Source organism: Protomyctophum parallelum, assembly GCF_964188405.1.
Source record: "Protomyctophum parallelum genome assembly, chromosome: 15".
NCBI lineage: Eukaryota > Metazoa > Chordata > Actinopteri > Myctophiformes > Myctophidae > Protomyctophum > Protomyctophum parallelum.
The window spans coordinates 35,662,275-35,677,774 of record NC_139710.1 but is presented as its reverse complement, the minus strand read 5'-3'; the positions used below and the strand labels follow the sequence as shown (position 1 = coordinate 35,677,774).

General features: G+C 45.0%; 1 protein-coding gene across 1 annotated transcript in view; it reads left to right on the top strand.

The window, feature by feature from the left end:
* Positions 1 to 15,500, top strand: part of jak2b (Janus kinase 2b) — a 42,695-nt gene that overhangs the window by 15,220 nt on the left and 11,975 nt on the right. The window contains exons 8-17 of the mRNA XM_083784457.1: positions 1,005 to 1,162; positions 1,634 to 1,745; positions 2,351 to 2,540; positions 4,429 to 4,553; positions 6,446 to 6,580; positions 7,652 to 7,739; positions 8,851 to 8,978; positions 9,340 to 9,478; positions 9,883 to 10,037; positions 10,520 to 10,670. Of these exons, the coding sequence (XP_083640583.1) occupies positions 1,005 to 1,162; positions 1,634 to 1,745; positions 2,351 to 2,540; positions 4,429 to 4,553; positions 6,446 to 6,580; positions 7,652 to 7,739; positions 8,851 to 8,978; positions 9,340 to 9,478; positions 9,883 to 10,037; positions 10,520 to 10,670 (1,381 nt within the window). The remainder of the gene's footprint in view (positions 1 to 1,004; positions 1,163 to 1,633; positions 1,746 to 2,350; positions 2,541 to 4,428; positions 4,554 to 6,445; positions 6,581 to 7,651; positions 7,740 to 8,850; positions 8,979 to 9,339; positions 9,479 to 9,882; positions 10,038 to 10,519; positions 10,671 to 15,500) is intronic.

Genomic DNA, 15,500 nt, shown 5'->3' with positions numbered 1-15,500 from the left:
CACAGTATAGTAGAAATGGGAGTCACATTTTTTTGGCTCTCTCTCCGAGTGAAATGAGCATTCTAAAATGGATAGTCGCAGACGGTCCTTGAATCCGACTGGCTGAGTCCCATTGTTAAAATACTTGATATAGAATAGAACACAGCTGGACTGTAGAACAAGCCAAGGGTCATGTCTATGATTTTGATGTTGCCACATTTGGTAACCGTTTTAGAACGGCTAGGAGGCTTTTTGTAGATTGCATATTATATGGTGTATATCTGCTCCAAGAGCAAATTAATTGGTTTCCGTGTGCACAGGCACGACTAAAGCGATTCCAGGAATCCTGTTGACGCCTTCTCTGGCACGTTGTCTCAGGAGCTGGAGTTACTGTTGACGCCTTCTCTTCTGCACGTTGTCTCAGGAGCTGGAGTTACTGTTGACGCCTTCTCTTCTGCACATTGTCTCAGGAGCTGGAGTTACTGTTGACCTCTTCTCTTGCACATTGTCTCAACAGGAGCTGGAGTTACTGTTGACCTCTTCTCTTGCACATTGTCTCAGGAGCTGGAGTTACTGTTGACACCTTATCTCTTGCACATTGTCTCAGGAGCTGAAGTTACTGTTGACCTCTTCTCTTGCACATTGTTCTCAGGAGCTGGAGTTACTGTTGACAACTTATCTCTTGCACATTGTCTCAGGAGCTGGAGTTACTGTTGACACCTTCTCTCTTGCACATTGTTCTCAGGAGCTGGAGTTACTGTTGACCTCTTCTCTTGCACATTGTTCTCAGGAGCTGGAGTTACTGTTGACACCTTCTCTCTTGCACATTGTTCTCAGGAGCTGGAGTTACTGTTGACCTCTTCTCTTGCACATTGTTCTCAGGAGCTGGAGTTACTGTTGACACCTTCTCTCTTGCACATTGTTCTCAGGAGCTGGAGTTACTGTTGACGCCTTATCTCTTGTCACATTGTTCTCAGGAGCTAGAGTTACTGTTGACGCCTTATCTCTTGTCACATTGTTCTCAGGAGCTGGAGTTCGCGAGCCTCGCCGAGGCTCTGTCCTTCGTGTCCCTCGTTGACGGCTACTACCGCCTGACCGCAGACGCCCACCACTACCTCTGTAAGGAGGTGGCGCCCCCTAGGCTCGTGGAGGCCATCGCGTCACATTGCCACGGCCCCATCTCGTAAGTCTGACCGAGTTGAAGTTCAATTTAACCACTTTCAGCCTGGCAGGACGTTATGGGCATATTGCCGCTGTACGATGAATGATAAAATGGAGCTTAAATCTGTAATCTGTTACTTTTATGTCGTGCACGAGTTGCATTGAGTTTTGCCTGTTTACCTTCATGCAGGACCTCTGGTCAACCGGTAGTTGACAAGAGGTCCATAGTTTCCTAAGTACCTACCCGAGCACAGGATCTAAATGTCTCAACAGAAGAGCTGGTAGACCAACTGTATTAAATATTGACATACCACCATGCAGATTGGTCAAATCACATTGTATTCACTGATAAATAAAAGTGATTGCTTGTAGCTTTAAGCGGGTCATTTCACAGGAAGCATCACATCACAGCCTGGTGATGGAAGTGTTGGCAGAATGTATCCGACACTGAGATGAGTCTATATTTTCAGATTTCATGTGGTCTTCTTCACAGAATGGAGTTCGCCACCAACCGACTGCACAAGTCCCAGAACAAGCGAGGGTTTTATATCCTGCGATGTAGCCCGAAGGACTTCAACAAGTATTTCCTGACCTTCCCCGTTGTGGTACGTACCGGGTCTCGTACAGGGTATCTTATATCATCTACACCGGAAAAACTCTCCGAAAAAGAACCGACCTACAAGCTCGCAGTGCACTACGTTGTGAATGTGAACGTCTTTGGCCGAATGTTCATCTATTATGGCCAGGGTATTACTGTCCAGTGTCCAGTGTCCAGTGTCCAGTGTCTAGAGTCTAGAGTCTAGTGTCCAGTGTCCAGTGTCTAGTGTCCCGGCCCAGGTGCAGTGGTGGAAAGTAACTAAGTATATTTGCTTAACCAATTTTGACCTGAGATCAGATTCAAAAAAAATTCTTCTACATCCTGACAGTTTTCTGAAAAAGCTGTGTTTCTATGTCAGTCGTTCTTCGATTTTTCAAAAATAGCAGATCTACAAGCTCATAGCGCGCCACCGAGTGGCGCGCTATGAGCTTGTAGATCTGCTATTTTTCAATGGCTAAAGCATAACATAATGCTAACACCAAAAGGGGCTTTGAAAAATCGAGAAAACTGTCAGGATGTAGAAGACATTTTTTTAGAATCTGATCTCAGGTCAGAATGTGTAAAGTGAAACACGATGCCAGTATGTTGTTTGCCCTCCACCGCCCCCTACAGGTGTACAACACCTCCATCGAGTACAAGCACTGTCAGATCACGCGGTCCGGCGGCGGCGAGCTGAACCTCAGCGGGACCAAGCGGATCTTCGGCACCATGCAGGAGCTGCTGGGCTGCTACCAGAAGGAGACGGTGCGCTCCGACGGCGTCACCTTCCAGTTCAGCAAGTGCTGCCCCCCCAAGGCCAAAGGTACAGTGCTGCCCCCCCCCAAGGCCAAAGGTACAGTGCTGCCCCCCCAAGGCCAAAGGTACAGTGCTGCCCCCCCCAAGGCCAAAGGTACAGTGCTGCCCCCCCCAAGGCCAAAGGTACAGTGCTGCCCCCCCAAGGCCAAAGGTACAGTGCTGCCCCCCCCAAGGCCAAAGGTACAGTGCTGCCCCCCCCCAAGGCCAAAGGTACAGTGCTGCCCCCCCAAGGCCAAAGGTACAGTGCTGCCCCCCCAAGGCCAAAGGTACAGTGCTGCCCCCCCCAAGGCCAAAGGTACAGTGCTGCCCCCCCAAGGCCAAAGGTACAGTGCTGCCCCCCCAAGGCCAAAGGTACAGTGCTGCCCCCCCAAGGCCAAAGGTACAGTGCTGCCCCCCCAAGGCCAAAGGTACAGTGCTGCCCCCCCCAAGGCCAAAGGTACAGTGCTGCCCCCCCAAGGCCAAAGGTACAGTGCTGCCCCCCCAAGGCCAAAGGTACAGCAGGGCAGCAGCGTTCGTGTGTATATATACTAGGGCATTAAACTCCTTCAATGCCACATGACGCCCTTGGACGCCTTTTCCGTCATGCCCTCGTTGCCACTGGCGCCTTTAGGTGCCTTTTTGAAATAAAAGGGAAAAAAAACATTTTCTTTTTTATTTCTTTTTTTTTTACTTCATCCAGATTTCGAAAGTTCCTCTAATCTGGTGTTCAGGTGATGATATGCACATTACATGCACAATAGAATTACAAATTCTTTCTTTTATTTATAATGGGCTTCGGTGGCAACGAGGGCCAAAACTGGTATCCACCTGTGGCACTGGATGAGTTTTAAGCAACTAGTCGACTAGTAAATCCACTAGTCGACCGTTTATTTTATTTTATTTATTTTTTTAAATTTCCTGATTTTGTAGGCCTCAAGATCAGGTAGATTATAGTTATAGTCGCCAATGTACACAGTTTTTAAATGTACAAATATTTATTTCCAAAAAAATATATATTTTTTTCTTCTTTTTTTTTTTTTTACATAACAGGTAGTTAAACAACTAGTCGACTAGTCAACTAGTAAAAATGACTAGAAGTGAATGCCCTAATATAATACGCCAGTGGTTCCAAAAACAGTTTTTAGACTGTGACCCAGAAGAGAAATGTAAACATTCTTCCGGGACCCAAACTAGTGAAAATGGCCTAATCTACAGATCGGCTATTTTCACTATTTCTTTTTTTTTTTAACATTTGTTAAGTTATTGAATGGCTTAGATTTATATTTTATTTCTTCAAAATCATTACATTTTGTTTTTTTATTCATGAACGAATTGATGCTAATATTTTCATCAATCATAATTAAAAAACAAAAACTATAAAGGGCACCCATAACAACGTGTCTGCGACCCACAAATGGGTCCCGACCCACTGTATAATATGTTTTCATGATTATTGTCAGTGCAGGTTCTGATGTGAATTCCTTGGATATTATACATGGAACAAGGTAGTGCATCGCATTTACAAGCGGGAGTAACAAAACGGTTTATTTATTTGTATTTTATTTATATACGGGTCTCTTTCTTCCAAGAGTCCACAGCATTAAAAGCAACGGTAACTTCATAGAGAAAATGACGAAAGTAGTTTTTAAGTAGTTAAAAATCATCTATAATTGTAACCATAAAATGTTTTTTTTTTTTTACTTAAATAATATAATTTGTATCTAACTTTTTCTGCTAGAGGCAGGTTAGCAGCGATAAATATGACAAGGCTTACGTGTGTGTGTGTGTGTGTGTGTGTGTGTGTGTGTGTGTGTGTGTGTGTGTGTGTGTGTGTGTGTGTGTGTGTGTGTGTGTGTGTGTGTGTGTGTGTGTGTGTGTGTGTGTGTGCGTGTGCGCGTGTGCGTGTGTCCTCACAGAAAAGTCCTGCCTGTTGGTGTGCAGGAGCAACAAGGCCTCGGAGGTCCCCCCCTCCCCCTCGTTACATCGACACAACATCAGCCAAATGGTGTTCCACAAGATCAGGAAGGAAGACCTGGAATTTGTAAGACTTGGCTCTCTCATTCGGGGCAGCCTCTTGTTGTGAGACTTGGCTCTCTCATTCGGGGCAGCCTCTTGTTGTGAGACTTGGCTCTCTCATTCGGGCAGCCTCTTGTTGTGAGACTTGGCTCTCTCATTCGGGGCAGCCTCTTGTTGTGAGACTTGGCTCTCTCATTCGGGGCAGCCTCTTTTTGTGAGACTTGGCTCTCTCATTCGGGGCAGCCTCTTGTTGTGAGACTTGGCTCTCTCATTCGGGGCAGCCTCTTGTTGTGCGTACCGAGACGACCGGAGATCTCCACCCTACCCAAATCTAAATCCAATGTAGGAACTAGAGCAGCTGAGAATTTGACCTATTATTTAACCTGTCGTCACTGCTTGGAAACCAAGTCCCGATATGAAGGACCACCCCAAAGTCATTGCATTGGAAGACCGGAGAGCTATGGATGCTTAAGGGGCAGACCACGTGGGCACAAACTGCCCTGGCCAGCAGTAGGATTTCCTGCCAGCTGGATCAATTGCTGCATGTAACTTCCCTACTCGGGCCCATTTCCTGTCATCTCTACTGTAACTTGACATTTTCTACTGTAGTTACAGTCCTGATTCTGAAGTTCAGTTGTTTGTGAAATCTCTGAATAGGGGGTAGGCAGAAATCTCTGGTCATCTAGGGGGTAGGCAGAAATCTTTGGTCATCTAGGGGGTAGGCAGAAATCTCTGGTCATCTAGGGGGTAGGCAGAAATCTTTGGTCATCTAGGGGGTAGGCAGAGTTAACATTACTCTAATAGACCCCCAGGTGTTTTGTATGTGTCTATGGAGTTAACATTACGTGTCTATGGAGTTAACATTACTCTAATAGACCCCCAGGTGTTTTGTATGTGTCTATGGAGTTAACATTATGTGTCTATGGAGTTAACATTACTCTAATAGACACCCAGGTGTTTTGTATGTGTCTATGGAGTTAACATTACTCTAATAGACCCCCAGGCGTGGTTATAATATTGTGTATTTTTGGTTTCTTCCTGAAAGCTGAAAGCCTTTGAGTCAAAAGGCCCAATCTAAATACACCACTGTAATGCCATAATAAACTCATCCCCTCACCTAACCCCTCCCCCATTATCATACAACAACCGCTGTGGGCGAGGCTTAAGTTCAGGTGGGTGGTGCTAAGGTGAAAACCAGGTATACTTATTACTTAATGAACTGGTTGGTGTGGCCACATACAATTTTAACACTTTCTGTACACTTCTTTTTGAAAAAATCTATAGTTGCAAGTCTTGCGACCATAGGTTGCAGATTACTATGGAAACTTGAAAACCTGTTAGTGACTACGTCAGTGACTCCGTCATGCCTCCTTATATGGCCAGTACAGAATTCATTCCATGTTGATCTGACCCCCCCCCCCCCCCCCCATGTCAAAGCGACAGCGCTCGCCCAGTAGTCACCGTCAGTATAATCATGGTTTAGGGGGGAAAATCACGGCACTCCATCTTTAAACATGCGTTTCTATAACTATAATCATACTGTACATGAGCCTGTTTCATCTCATTGATTATTGATTATCTCCCTGTTTCAGATGGAGAGTCTGGGTCTAATTATCTCCCTGTTTCAGATGGAGAGTCTGGGTCTAATTATCTCCCTGTTTCAGATTGGAGAGTCTGGGTCTAATTATCTCCCTGTTTCAGATGGAGAGTCTGGGTCTAATTATCTCCCTGTTTCAGATGGAGAGTCTGGGTCTAATTATCTCCCTGTTTCAGATGGAGAGTCTGGGTCTAATTATCTCCCTGTTTCAGATGGAGAGTCTGGGTCTAATTATCTCCCTGTTTCAGATGGAGAGTCTGGGTCTAATTATCTCCCTGTTTCAGATGGAGAGTCTGGGTCTAATTATCTCCCTGTTTCAGATGGAGAGTCTGGGTCAAGGGACGTTCACCAAAATCTCCAAAGGCGTCCGCAAGGAGCTGGGCGACTACGGCCTCGTTCACCAGACGGACGTGGTCATGAAGGTGTTGGACCAGGCCCACCGCAACTACTCTGAGGTCTGTGAGATCAGAAACCTTGTATATATATTAAATTATATTTCAACTTTTTATGTATTTTCTTGTCTTTTTTTTTCCTTTTATTAACACAAGCACTTCAATTCAGGGTCAAGGCCTATGTTTAATTTGACATGATAATTCCAGAATCTACCAGAAAACTTGAATCAGAAATAACTAAATTAACTAAATAATTACTAATATATATGATAGCACAGTTGTGTCTGTCAACCCTAATGATTGTTTGTAAGTAGAAAATGCTGATTTGCATATTTTAATAATTTAATAATATCTAAGCACCTACCCAAAGACAAACTTAATATATTTATTGTATACATTTCAAAAACGGCAGAAATAGCATATCTACAAGCCCACCTACCCTGAGCTGGTAGATCGGCCTATTTGTGCACGACACTGTCATACAACGGAAGTATGTGGGGAATTCATTTATGAAAACAAAAGCATTACAAATTTCAATACGATGTTTATGTCCAATAGCAACAACATGTCCGTAGACAATGTACAACACACAGTACATTACATTACATTATATTCATTCACAGATCATTCAATCTAAGACGGGTTGTTTGAAAGGAAAAATAACGGGACCACTTCATGGGAATAATTCCCTTAAAGGACAACTTTAGTTTTTTTCAACCAAGGTTCATGTTTTAGGTTTGTTATTAGAGAAAGTAAAAGATGAGTGTTAATTTTTCTTCATTTGCTGCTTTCGTTTTAGGGATTTTAGCTGTTTTTGACAGGGGGGCGGGGGCATTCGAGCACAGGGCTAAACATGTATTTCTTTACAAAATTGTATTATTTACTATAGTCCTACTAGACCCCAAGAAATTACATCTGGCCACAAAAGATCACGGGATCTACTGAATGTGTCAAACTGGCATATTGAGCCTATGACACACAGTGTAGTAGGCTACCTTCACATTCAGTAGATCATAGCTTGTAACGCGCCACCGAGTGGCGCGTTACAAGCTTGTAGGTCTGCTATTTTTTTTTAATCGAAGAACGACTGACATAGAAATGGGTTAATAATGAACTTCATCCTTCTCTCCACAGTCCTTCTTTGAAGCAGCCAGCATGATGAGCCAGTTGTCCCACAAACACCTGGTGCTGAACTATGGCGTGTGTGTCTGCGGGGAAGAAAGTATGTGTGATTCTCTCTCTCTCTCACACACACACACACACACACACACACACACATAGGGCCGTAGCTGACCATTTGGTTGCCCACCCTCCCGACGAGAGCGCTGCAATTCCTCATGCAGATCGGCTATTTTTGCCGTTTGTGACACACAGCCGCTCGTCATTATGTGGCAGAGCCGCAGAGAAAATTGTTATTTTGAGGGTCGGCTTGGCACTTTTTGGCACATTTTGTTGCCCCCCTCGGCGTGTTGCCATACTTGCAGCGCGTACTGCGCGTATAGGTAGCGACGGCACTGCACACACACACACACACACACACAAGTGCGCGCAGGCGGGTGTGTTTGTATTATTAAACTCATGAGGGCATACAAAGCGTTACCTAACCAACCCCTAACCACCAAAGCTAACCTCTAAATGCCAAATTCTAACTCCACCCTCATTTCCTAATTGCAAATCATAAAAACAACAATTCTTTCTTGTGAGGAGCAGGAAAATGGTCTTCAAAATGTCTATTTATTTGACTATGCTTATGGGAACCTTAAGTACCCCCCCCTCCTCCCATCAGCCTCCCATCAACATGCTCTGTGAGCTTAATGTCAAAAGTCACCCAAGCCACCTGCTAATCTGTGCTGTCCCGTGAGACGGTGGGCTGTGATTAAATTGTGCCCCACAGAAGGCTATTCTTAGTGGGATTACGATAGTTAAGGACGAAACCCCCTTAAATACAAGAATAGCCACAAACATGTTTTTTTAAATAAAACATTTTTACCTTAACCTGCCAGCATAGGACAAGCTTTGGGTCTTTTCTTTTAACAGGATATGTTGGTGTTAATGTGTATTGTAGTAATAACGATGTTATTCATAGTGCTATTCGTCATCTAATGTGGCTGTGCGCGTTCTATAATACTGAGAATGGTTTCAGACATCATGGATTTGATCAGAGTTGTTGTCATGGTTTCAGACATCATGGTGCAGGAGTATGTGAAGTTTGATTGATTGATTGGTTTCAGACACCATGGTGCAGGAGTACGTGAAGTTTGATTGATTGATTGATTGGTTTCAGACACCATGGTGCAGGAGTACGTGAAGTTTGATTGATTGATTGGTTTCAGACATCATGGTGCAGGAGTACGTGAAGTTTGGCTCGCTGGACCTGTACCTGAAGAAGAACAAGAACACTGTGAACATTCTGTGGAAACTGGAAGTGGCCAAACAGTTGGCCTGGGCCATGCACTTCCTGGTAGGACGCCTTTCGCACATTCAATTACATGTTATTATTATATAGTGCCAAGTTGTTGTCCCCCCCCCCGTCCCCCCCCCCCGTCAAATGGAAGAAATAGAGGGCAAGACAGAGAGAGAGATGGCAACAACAATAGTAAAATTTTGATGACGGCAATAACAATAGCATTATGTTATGCTTTAGGTATTGAAAAATAGCAGATCTACACGCTCATAGCTCATTTTTGAAAAATCAAAGAACGAATCTGATCTCGGGTCAAAATGGGTTCAGCAAAAACATTTGAGTAATTTGTCCACCACTGATAGGCTGTGCTTCTCAGGTTACTCCACTGACCGCTCTGTCCCTCTGCCTCCGTCCGCAGGAGGAGAAGAACCTCGCTCACGGGAACGTTTGTGCCAAGAACGTTCTGCTGATCCGCGAAGAGGACCGGAGGAACGGGAACCCTCCTTTCATCAAGCTCAGTGACCCGGGGATCGGCATCACGGTGCTGCCCAAAGAGAGTGAGTTGCTGTCCCATGTCATTCCCTGCTTTGGCCAGGAGAGGGCGGTCATGGAACATCTACTTGGCTGGAAATGCTTTGCATGCAGTGTTTTGTTAACATGACAACATTTCGTTTTTGGTTTTTAGTTTCTTTCTTTCTTTCTTTCTTTATACAATTTGTGTATAAACATTGTGAACAAGGAGTGTGACATTTATTTTATTTCCGAAGCTCACGGAATAAAGTCTCAGCAGAGATTGTTTGAACCGTTTTCTTTTGTCTCGTTTGTGGCCCAGTCCTGATGTTTGAACCAGTTATTTTGTCTCGTTTGTGGCCCAGTCCTGATGTTTGAACCGGTTCTTTTGTCTCGTTTGTGGCCCAGTCCTGATGTTTGAACCGGTTCTTTTGTCTTGTTTGTGTCCCAGTCCTGATCGAGCGGATCCCGTGGGTGCCTCCCGAATGCCTGGAGGACCCCCCCGGGGGTCTGAGCCTGGCGGGAGACAAGTGGAGCTTTGGCACCACGCTGTGGGAGATCTGCAGTGGAGGGGAGAGACCCCTGGGAGCGCTGGACAACTCCAAGGTGAGCACCATATAAAGGATAGAGGGCGGACGGGGAGCGACAGCTATTAATTTCAATAGAAGTTGCTCAGTTTTCAAATTATTGTAGTGAGTAAACGTACAATATTTGCCTCTGAGATGTAGTCGAGTAGAAGTCAATCAGATATATCTATATTGTTTTGCATCTTTGTGACAGGCCTGAACATTCTCCCCTTCCTCCCCACACACAGGAACAGTTTTGACGTGTTTTCTTTTTTTTACATTTTTGTTTTCTAATTTATTTAAAATTAATTTTATTTCTTCATGAAATTACAAAATAAATTTGTTTTTAAATCATGCTTTTTATAGGAATGTTTTTGAAAATGTTTTGAAATAATTATAGACACAAAAAAATGTGTCCGACGACCCACAAACGGGTCTCGACCCAGTGTTTGGGGAACCAGTGCTCTAGCGTAAACGTAAATGCACAGTAACGTTGGGGTTGTTCTTCTTCTTCTGCCACAGAAAAGCCTGTTCTACGAAGACCACCACCAGCTGCCCGCCCCCAAGTGGACGGAGCTCGCCAACCTGATCGCCGGCTGCATGGACTACGAGCCCATGTTCAGGCCCTCGTTCCGCGCCATCATCCGAGACCTCCACAGCCTCTCCACACCCGGTCAGTCTTAACAACAACCTACACCACACCCGGTCAGTCTTAACCACAGCCTCTCCACGCCCGGTCAGTCTTAACCACAACCTACACCACACCTGGTCAGTCTTAACCACAACCTACTATGGCAAGCCGTTTTAACATTTAATCAAACCACCCTCCTATCTGTAATATATGTTTTAGATATCCAAAACCATGTTTCTCCTAGTCAGAACTGCATTCTTGCTAGTAGAAATTGTAATTCAGGATATCTTGAATTCAGTTCTTCCTAGTCAAAATTAACATTACTCCTATCAACAACTGTCATTCTTCCTAGGAGAAAGTAAGTTCTTCCTAGGAGAAAGTAAGTTCTTCCTAGGAGAAATTCAGTTCTTCCTAGGAGAAACTAAGTTCTTCCTAGGAGAAATTCAGTTCTTCCTAGGAGTAATTCAGTTCTTCTTAGGTGTAATTCAGTTCTTCCTAGGAGTAATTCAGTTCTTCCTAGGTGTAATTCAGTTCTTCCTAGGAGTAATTCAGTTCTTCCTAGGAGAAATTAAGTTCTTCCTAGGAGAAATTAAGTTCTTCCTAGGTGGAATTACGTCACTTTTTCCATTCATGTGTATTGGGCTTTTAGTTTCAGATAGTCATAACTTAATTCTTCCTAGGAGAATCTAAGTTCTTCCTAGGAGTAATTCAGTTCTTCCTAGGAGAAATTAAGTTCTTCCTAGGAGAAACTAAGTTCTTCCTAGGAGAAATTAAGTTCTTCCTAGGAGTAATTCAGTTCTTCCTAGGAGTAATTTAGTTCTTACTAGGAGAAATTAAGTTCTTCCTAGGAGAAACTAAGTTCTTCCTAGGAGAAATTAAGTTCTTCCTAGGAGTAATTCAGTTCTTCCTAGGAGTAATTCAGTTCTTACTAGGAGAAATTAAGTTCTTCCTAGGAGAAATTAAGTTCTTCCTAGGAGAAATTAAGTTCTTCCTAGGAGTAATTAAGTTCTTCCTAGGAGGAATTACGTCACTTTTTCCATTCATGTGTATTGGGCTTTTAGTTTCAGATAGTCATAACTTAATTCTTCCTAGGAGAAATTAAGTTCTTCCTAGGAGTAATTCAGTTCTTCCTAGGAGTAATTCAGTTCTTCCTAGGAGAAATTAAGTTCTTCCTAGGAGTAATTAAGTTCTTCCTAGGAGAAATTAAGTTCTTCCTAGGAGAAATTAAGTTCTTCCTAGGAGTAATTCAGTTCTTCCTAGGAGAAATTAAGTTCTTCCTAGGAGAAATTAGTTTCTCCACGCCCGGTCAGTCTTAACCACAACCTACACCACACCTGGTCAGTCTTAACCACAACCTACTATGGCAAGCCGTTTTAACATTTAATCAAACCACCCTCCTATCTGTAATATATGTTTTAGATATCCAAAACCATGTTTCTCCTAGTCAGAACTGCATTCTTGCTAGTAGAAATTGTAATTCAGGATATCTTGAATTCAGTTCTATTTCGTCCCTGCTGACCGCCAGAGGCGGTGCTTTAAGCACTGAATACGTCCCTTCGCGCATGCGCAGTCGAGTATTTTATACCAACAATGTCGGTTGACCCCGTGATGACCCGGAGTCGTCTATAACTTCCGGCAGTCGTCCGGGGCTCAGTCCCTAATTTCTTCTCGCTTTGCGCAAGTTGTACATAGCACAGAGTTCTACAGCAGAATTAAACTGCACGATAACAGAACTATTGCTTTGCTACTACTAAGTCGCCGGTAGTCCCGCGACCATTGTTGGTCGGAGCTGTGACGCGTGCGTTCGCCCTCCAGGGACTGCGACTTAATACTACTATTATTGTATCGTTTTCGAGTGGAGCTGGGCTTCACATCGTCTTCTTTCCCCGTGGGAACAAGGTAAGCAGACAACCCCTGTTCGCATAGGCTGCGTGCGCGCTGCTTCCCTGCAACACACACGGTCGCGTGCTACAAACGGCGACCTGAGCGTCCCGTTTTAGCACCCGTCAAAGTTGAACGGATAGCTCGTTCTCTTTGACAGCTTACGCTGTCTTGTTTTCCCACGAAGGCTGCGCCGCAGTGCTGGTGACGGCAAGCGTTAGCACTACCCGCTCCCAGCACGTGAGTCGACGCTAGTATTATTTGTTTACTACTTACCTATACTACTTATACTTATACTACTTATACTTATAAGTGTACTTATCTACTGCTATATTACTCTGCCTCTCTGAGCGAGTCTTTGCTGGCACTGGCCAGCTATATAGCACCGCCGCGTGCTACAAACGGCGACCTGAGCGTCCCGTTTAGCACCCGTCAAAGTGAACGGATAGCTCGTTCTCTTTGACAGCTTACGCTGTCTTGTTTTCCCACGAAGGCTGCGCCGCAGTGCTAGTGACGGCAAGCGTTAGCGCTACCCGCTCCCAGCACGTGAGTCGACGCTATTATTATTTGCTTACTACTTATACTTATACTACTTATACTTATACTACTTATAAGTGTACTTATTTACTGCTATATTACTCTGCCTCTCTGAATGAGTCTTTGCTGGCACTGGCCAGCTATATAGCACCACCGCGAGGTTACGTCAGTAACCCCGGTTATATGAATTGGCTTGACTGATTTAGTCACTTGTTCTCAAATAGTGTACTTTAATTTCGGCACAGAGCCATTGCCACTTTATAGGTTGGTTCTTCTGAAATTATATATATATAACTATATCATTATATATATATCATATATACTGGTCTCTGCTAGAGCACCCCTTACCTGGCATAGGCGGCGTGCGCGCCCCCTCCCTCCAGCTAAGCGGCCTTTAGCAGCTACAGTAGCCTCTACTGGCACAGGCAGCGTCCGCGCTCCCTTCCTACCAGTTTACGGCTCCACCCCTAGCGACCACTAGCGTCCGCGCTCTGGGCTACATCTGCGGGTTTCCAATGGACGAACCCCGCCACCACCTGTGCACCTCCTGCCAGGCTCCTCTGCGGCCAGAGGATGGGCATGACCTCTGCCCTGGGTGCCTTGGCCCCCAACATCTGAGGGAGGCACTCGGTGACAACCCATGTCACGTGGACGCAGGAGCGTCCAATCTCTCTCGCCGGTAATGAAGGCTAACAAAACCCTCCCCGGACAGAAGATACGTTATCGTTTAAAGCGGCGCTATCCCCGCTAAACAGACGTTCATATGATATCATATACTTATCATGGCATAACCTCCTGTGTGTGGGTAAAGGCTGCGTTCGCGCCGCCTCCCTGCTCTGCATACGAGGTCTGTTCGACTGTGAACGCTAGCGCTTATTATAAGCGACTATAAGACTTGCCGAAGGATAAGAACACTGTCATATTACCTTCGTTTGTTAAACACGCTACTTTTTAAGCTTTGTTTAGCCCCTGCTGGTGATGGCAAGAGCCTTGCTGGCCAAAGCCATATACCGATATTGGCAGCATTCAAGCTTAACTGCTTTTGTGAATAGCTGTATTGTTGTTATTATCAGCCCGGTACAGGAGCAGCTTCCTGCGTCCTCCCAGGGTATTGATGTTGCTACCAGTATAGTTTGTAGCAAAATAGTATTAACAGCTACTGGTGTACATAGCCTGTCTGGTTGTTAACCCAGCTGGCCCCCAGTAGTGGGCCTAGCTGAAGCTGCTACCAGTATGTCTGGAGCTCAAAGCTCCATTAACAGTTTTTTGCATATACAGTGGGTGCAACCTGGTTTGTTCCCACAGGTCGGATTAGTGCCCCTGGGTACCTGTAGGTCCTATTAGCCCAGCTGGTCCCCAGCACAGAGTATCTGGCGCTGCTGACAGCGTAGCTCACAGCTGCTACCAGTAGCTTAAAGTTAAAGCTGTTTATGAACAGGCTATAGCTTGTCTTGTTTTTTAGTAGCCTAGCTGGTCTCCAGCATAGCTCTCTAACTGGCGCTGCTACCTGTAGTTGTAGCCCAAGCGCTTATTATACTATTGAAGATAAAAAGCTATCTGTATATAGCTTGCCTTACTGTTTGTTGGCCCAGCTGGTACAGGGCAGGCAGCGTATGCGCTCCGCTCCTCCAGCATACGGCCAGCTTGATGTTACTTACTACTAATCGTTTGTTAGCTCAAGCATTTATTAACAGCTATTGGTGTATAGCTTGTTATGTTCATTAGCTGCAGCTGATACAGGCAGCGTACGCGCTCCCTTCCTTCAGCAGGTGGCCCCTATCGGTGGAGCTATCGGTTGTAGCCTTTTCTCCAAAACTAGCTTGTGTCGGTTTATTTAACCGAACCTGGCTGGGGTAGGCAGCGGTAGCGCTCCCTCCTCCCAGCATGAATGCGTAGTAGTGCACACGTGACTAGTGTATTGGAAGTGTCTTTTGTTTCGCTCTGGACTAGCAAACATAAATAATAATGCACTGGAGTTTGGATAAGCGTCATAGTGCCGTGATAAACGGTCACATAGGAAACACTACAGCTGCTACATAGCAGCGTCCAAACCTTGACTGAAGGCTACTTTATTATCATAAATTATAAGTAAGCCTCCGCCGGGGGTACAGGTAGCGTAAAGCTCCCCTCCCCCACCGCGACCATGCAGGTCGCACAGTCTATCTAACAGCAACGTTTGTGTGCTGTTTCTATGATGCACTTTACATCTGGTTGAATCTCAAAGTGCTGCAATGAGCATTTGCATAAACGTAAATGCATATTCACATGCTGCGGCAGGTATAGCAGCATTCAGTTTTTCGATTAAGTCATTATATGCCGATCTAAGTTAAAGCCTCTGCTGGCACAGGCAGCGTACGCGCCCCCTCCCTGCAGCATATGGCCAACACCTAGCAAACCAGTAGCGTCCGCGCCCTGGGCTAGTTGGGACTGGTGTGCACCGGCCGGTCCAAAGGA